This window comes from Benincasa hispida, chromosome 7, assembly GCF_009727055.1.
Source record: "Benincasa hispida cultivar B227 chromosome 7, ASM972705v1, whole genome shotgun sequence".
Lineage (NCBI taxonomy): Eukaryota > Viridiplantae > Streptophyta > Magnoliopsida > Cucurbitales > Cucurbitaceae > Benincasa > Benincasa hispida.
Genome location: NC_052355.1, coordinates 28796726 through 28803536, shown reverse-complemented (window position 1 = coordinate 28803536; position 6811 = coordinate 28796726). Strand labels below are relative to the sequence as shown.

General features: G+C 27.7%; 1 protein-coding gene across 1 annotated transcript; it reads left to right on the top strand.

Annotated features, from left to right (window-relative positions):
• The first annotated feature begins 1139 nt into the window (after positions 1-1139).
• On the top strand, positions 1140-1949 carry LOC120081764 (SKP1-like protein 14). Its single transcript, XM_039036919.1, has one exon. The coding sequence runs from the start codon at positions 1259-1261 to the stop codon at positions 1742-1744; it is 486 nt and encodes a 161-aa protein (XP_038892847.1). The 5' UTR covers positions 1140-1258; the 3' UTR covers positions 1745-1949.
• Positions 1950-6811: the final 4862 nt, after the last annotated feature.

The window sequence follows — 6811 nt, the reverse complement described above, 5'->3', positions numbered from 1 at the left end:
AAAAAAAAAAAAAAAAACAAAAACAAACTCACAATAGTGAATTTTATATAAAACTTTATATGAGTTTTTTTTTGGTTAAGCACAACTTTAATTGTGAATTATAATTTAGATAAATATATATACTAATTATTTATTTATTATATTAAGTTGAGATTGTAATATATTGTTATACTATGTAGATTTTAACTTTTAGAAATTAAGAAAATTAAATATGTTAATTATTTTTTTAAAAAAAATTAAATATGTTAATTATATCTCTTATGAGTTCAAAATTAACCATTTTTATAATAGTCATTTAAGTAAATTATTTTTTAAAAAAATTCAAAACAAGGAAAATTCCGTAGACATCTCTAATTCTATTCACTATTCTAACCGCCGAAAGGTTAGAGAATTGAGTTTCCAATTCGGAGTAATTTAACAACTATAAAAATAAACTAATTTTATAGACATTACAAAACTAATTTCATAGTACATCCATTGTAAAAGACAAAATGAAAACTGCACAATCAATCAAACTGATATGAAAAAAATATATATACACTAACCTGTCTTTTTTTTTTTTGTCAATTGTCTCTACACCTCCTTTTGTTGTGACCACATTAATTACATTTACCAATTGCTATCTCTTTTTGTGGTTCATCAATTTCTCTCCTTAAGTTCTTTGGCCTAGCTGCTCTTCTTAAATGAGGTGGACTAATATTGAAATTTGTAATCGATCAAATCCGTAAAACTTATTTCAAAAAATTTGTAGAACACAATAGATTTAGAAAAATTCAAATTAACCTGGACAAATCCGGGTGTTGATTGCAAATTGTACAACTTCTCTTTATATTTTTCAAGAATATTGCATGATAAAGTAGAAGGAAGAAATGTGCTGACCACCATCTCACACTTCCGTCTACAAATTAACAAAAATTTTAACTGAAAAACTTAATTGGTACTAAAAACTAAATCATTATTTTTAAAAGTTTACGGACTAAATAGTTATTTGGGTAAAATTTAAGGGATAATATTTAGAACCTCCAACGAGGTTTTCGAACAGAATATAATAAATAAGGAAAGTTGTTATTATATATATATATATTTTTTTTTTAAAAAAAAATCTTCAAAATTAAATTCCTAAAAGGAATGTGAGTCGGGAATCGATTTTAAAAGTTCCCCCAACAAAAAAAAACCCTAATCCCTATAAATACAGCCATTCATCAAATCAATTGCATTCATCTTAAGAAATTCCCAAATTTCTCTCTAATCAATCACTATGAGGACTGTTAACCTAAGATCATCGGAGAACGAGGTTTTCAAGGTGAGGGAGGAGATCGCAAAACAATCCGTGGTGGTTCGAAACTTTCTTGAAGAGGATGAATCGAATAGCGATGAAGTTACGATTCCGCTGCCGAATATTAGTGGAAGAATTCTGGCAATGGTGATTGAGTGGATTGTGAAGCACGTCGAAGAAAAGTTAACAGAGACAGCACTTAAAGATTGGCAAATTAAGTTCGTGGGTGATCTGGATTTGGATTCGTTGTTTGAGCTTATAATGGCTGCTAATTACCTGGAAGTCACCGATTTATTCCATCAAACTTGCCAAAGCGTGGCTGATAAGATTGCCGGAAAGAGTCCGGAGGAGATCCGAAAGATCTTTAACATTACGAATGATTTTACGCCTGAAGAAGAGGCTGAGATTCGACGCCAGAATGCTTGGGTCTTCGAATCCGGTACAGGTAGCACCAGCGGCAGTAAATAGATTTCTGATTTCGCTAGTTATTGCTGCATGTTTTTGGGCAACGAAGATGGTGTCGATAGGATATATTAAAGCTAGTATAGATTTATGGTCCACTGTTTTAATCCATTTGTGGTACAGTCTGCCAGTTTAGTTTTTAAATGTTATTTGTTATTGTTCTTGTTAGAAACTTTACTGCTGAATGGTATGGAATTTTTTTATGTTGAAATCTTTCTCTCTCTTTTTTACGAAACTGTTCTTAGTTTTGATGGTTTTTTGGATGATTAAATAGAATGTGAGTAGAGATTTTTTAAACTTAAGTACTAATGATTGATCGATTTAGAATTTTAGTTTGTGATTATCGACAATTTTGGTTCTTCTCTTGGTTTTTCTACTGGAATAAGTCATCTGAATTTCGGTTTAGAACTACTCACCCCTATGTAATCTGAATACTCAATTGGGATCATTGTAAAGAAAGTTTTTCATTTACTCTTTCGTTGCGGGAACTAAGTGAAAATGATACAAACAGTGACAAATGATTTAGAATTTCAATTGTTATTTACTAAAATTGTTTGTATTTATTCTGACATTGTTAATAGTATTTATTTGTTCAAACTATGTTTTGGTGCACTTTTAACAGTTAAAAGTGATTTTAGTCTTGGACATGCACTGAAATCCTTTCATCAAAGTCAATATAGACTTTCTTAAATCAATTTCATTTGAAATCAATTTGAAATTAACATTATAATTAAGTTTTGAAAATTAAAAATAGGCGATTAGACAAATGGGGCACCTTATATTAAAAATAGTTGAATTGTATCACCTTATATTAAAATAGTTTTTCAAAGAAATACCAATTATAAGTAATGTCCCTTTCATAAATGAATGATTCACCCAGGGCACCATTTAAGTAACTCAAGAAATCATATCTACATCAGTTAACATTTATTAACTGGGATTTATCTAAATGACATCCCTAAAAAATTACAATAATTATGCTATTTTTAGACCGAACTACCCTATTGAATTGCGTAACACGGTCATTCTGTACAATTTTTCAAAAAAAAAACGGTAATATAAGATTTTTTTAATTCCCATATTGGCCCTAGTATGGTCGATCAATAGTTTTTTTCGACATAATTGCTATACTCGGTTATGAGACTTTCAGATATCGATTTTTTTTCCAAATTTTAAAATTTGAATTAGCGGTTTTATATCTGTTTTGATTTGATTTAACTAGAAAATATTTAGAATTAATCCATCCTTAATTTGTTTATCACCATTTTGATTTTAATTTATAATAAATCTTTAGATTTTACATTATATTGTTTGTTTTTTTTATTATTTTAAATTCGGATTAATTTTTTTATCTTGATTAAGATTTTACTTAATATTTTATACATATTTGTATGTTTCATTTAAGTTTTATCATTTTTTTTTTGTATTTTTTAATCAAAATTTATTCATTATCATCTTTTTTTTTCTATGCCTCCAATGACTTAGACTTCTTTGGTAGGTTTTGTGGTTGATGGAATTATAAAGAGTGTATAATTGTTGAAGCTTAAATGAAAATGAAATTGTAAATACACTGTAATTGTAAATAAATGAGCACCCTTAATATTTTTTCTCCCCTAAATTATATTTGAATTTATATTTTATTATCAAATTAGATTTTATCTAACTAATTAATCCCAATAAACAAAATCTGGTTTTTCTATCCAATTTATATTTCAATTTATCTTTTATTATTAAATTTGATGTTATCTAACAAACTTTCAATTTGTTTAAATGTTTGTTAAAAATTCATTTGTATCTAAATATTTTTTTAATTATTTTATTCGTGTTTTTATCAATTTAATTTTTTTTTTCCATATTTTCAATATTTTCAATCTTTCATAGAAACACGTAAAAATGGTTTGTTGTACTTAAAAAGAAAGAAACATGTTCGTATATATAATATATACAATTGTTGGTTCAACAACCCTTTTTTGAATTTCATGACTAGCTTTTGACGACCACCCTTGCCTAACGTTCTGGATTGAGGAAGGCAATGAAACTCCCTAAAACTAATTTGGTGTCAAAGGCAATAATATTTTCAATAGTCACATAAGTTGCAATTCCTTTAAATACACACTTGCCAACAACTTCACTAGTACAATCACATCATCTTCCCTTGCATAGACACGTACTATTGGAAGATATTTGGTGATTTTTAATTTTTGCTTCTTGAATGTTTAGATATTGTGTATTTGTAGTTTTCTAGAATATTTAAGTTTAGCTGTATGTTTTTGCATTTATACTTAATTTTCTTGTTTTAGGGTATTTTTGTCATTTACTAATTAGTATTTTCTATTATATAAAACTTTGTTTTTCTATTTTTTATAAGTTTAAAACCCATTTGCCATTTTCCAAATGAAACTTTAAAATTTGTTATTTTTCATATTATTATTTTTTTTTTGGAAAACACTGAACTTTGGCCCACAGCTGAAGGCCCAACTCCCTACTTCAAACGGACAGGCCGTACTCAGTGGGCCGGACCAAACATTATTTGATCACCCTTTTAATTTTCAATTTCATTTAAATTTGATCTGAAATTAAATATTATTGTAACAAATTTTGTTACCATGAGATCAATTCTAGATGCCTTGGATTTAATTTTACATTTGTCCCAAAGTTTGGAATATATCCAAATTTAATACAAGATAAATATTAGGTTTTATAATTTTGGTTTAGATTTTAGAATAGAGTTAAATAAACTTTGGGGAATTTTATTTGGGATGAAAATTTCATAACGTCCAAATTCAATTGGAATATAATTTGAATCAAAACTCCTAATTTGATCGGAATTCCAAATTTATAACTTTAATTAAGATAATTTTTATTAAAAAATTGAGTTATTGAAAATATTTAAAGGAGTGGGAGAGAAAGATAAATTTTTTCAATAAATGTATAAAATTATTGAAGTTGATGAATAAAGTTATTTAACATCGTGTTGTGACGTATGTGGGTCAAACAACAGAGTTATTATTCTTCCCGAACTTAAATTAACAGGTCAAACACCTATATAAATAATTAATTTAGTCCATGTGGGACAGATTGATGGTATTTATTCAAAATTTAACCAAAATTCTTCATACATACATATTTCATCTTATGTTGAGGAGACAAATAATGTGGATATAAACCAAATCAAGAGAATTTCTAACTTGCATATCAAAGCAACATTACTCAACTAATAAATTATGATGTTGAGAATGATGAGTATGACAAATCTAATCAAATACACCAATAACAAATGATGTCATATTAGACCCACCTTTTTGTCATTTAAAATATGATGTAAAAAAAAGATGGGTCTTATGACATAGCCCTCTAAATTAGAGCAAAGTCAAAACTAAAAATCTTTAGAAAAATAACTATTAAAATAATGGCCTAAATGCATTGTATACTTTAAGCTATTTGGTGTTAACTTTTGTATTTCAAAAAGCAGCCTCCATCAACTAATCATGACCCTTGTGAAAAATTTTCAACTATTTCACACCTAACATTACCCCTCTCTGTCCCATCATAAAATTTCAATTCTATGTTTTAAAAAATTAATTTACATGGATATTATTCGTTCATAATTCTAATACGATCCTTAGTTTTTTTCTTCACAAATAGGAAGTAAGACTCTTTTATACACGAATTTGCTCATTATATCAGAACCTTTAAACGGCTCAAAATGAATGGATAGTTTTGTTTGTCAAACGTCTAATATTATTGTCTTTTATTATTTGTATTAAATATACATATGTGACTTTTTTAAAAAAATAAAATAAAAACATATGTAACCTAACACCTTTGATTAATCATAATTTAATTTATCCCATTTATAACTAGAAGAAATAACAATTAAAATTTTCAAAGAGATCTAACAACTAAAATAGGATCCGGATGAAATTTATAAGAACCAATCTTATATAAATAGATTTTTTAACTAAAAGATATTTTGTATGTTACTTTTTCCAAAAGATTAATATTATAATTTAGTTTCGTATTTAAAAGGTCTTAAATTTTATTGGCAAAAAAAAATCTAATAAGTTTGTATATTTTTAATTTTGTCTATCAACTCCTTAAATTTTAAATGATGAATAAATTTTTTAACTTTCAACTTATTTTAGGAGGTCCAACATTTGACATTTAACCACTATTATATTAAAAAAAGGTCAACTAACATATTTTAAACTTAACAAATATATTAGACATAAAGTTTAATTTTGTATCTAATATAAGGTTAAACTTTCGAATTAGGATATTCGGTCATATACCACTAAATAAACTTTCTTTTAGAAAAATAGAAAATCATGAAAATATTTTGAAATATAGAAAAGTGGTTCCTCTCCATGTCTTTTAATATCGACAAATCTATCCTAAAATATCATCTCATTTGAATCTTTGAGATATAATGCAATCTTTTTTTCTTTTTTTGAAAAAGCTCAAATTATCTCATTGTTTCAATTTAATAAGGATACCATCGTTTTTTTATTCTACAAGTGTTCCTCTTTTAGTATTGGGAAGTAGATGAAAAACACATCATTGATAACCCAATGCCACAAATCTCCAAGAAACATACCAAGTGTAGCTCCAACAGAAACATACCAAGTGTAGCTCCAACAGAAACCTGTGCAACACTAATGAAGTTAGGGACCAGAAAGACCCAAGCCAAGAGAACGGTCGAGTTAATCTTCCCTCTAGTATTGGACATGCGTCAAGGCTGCCGCTTTGAGTGGTGCCACCATCATGGAAGTGAAAAATGGAGAACCTTTAAGGTTGAATCTGACTGGATCACAAATTTTGAGAAATTTCACTAGAGGTACTAGAAGGAGCGAAACATAAATAGATCGGAGACAAAAGGAATTTAAATGCATGAGATCGAGAAAAAACCAAATTGATTTGATTAAATGACGATGAAGATTTTTCAAGGGAGAGAGATAATCAGATTGTGTTTGCGGTTGGATATGTGTAGGGGTATTCATGGGTTGGTTCGGGTTTGTTCGATTTGGGGATAACCGAATCGCAAATTTTAAAAATGTTCGATACGGTTTCACG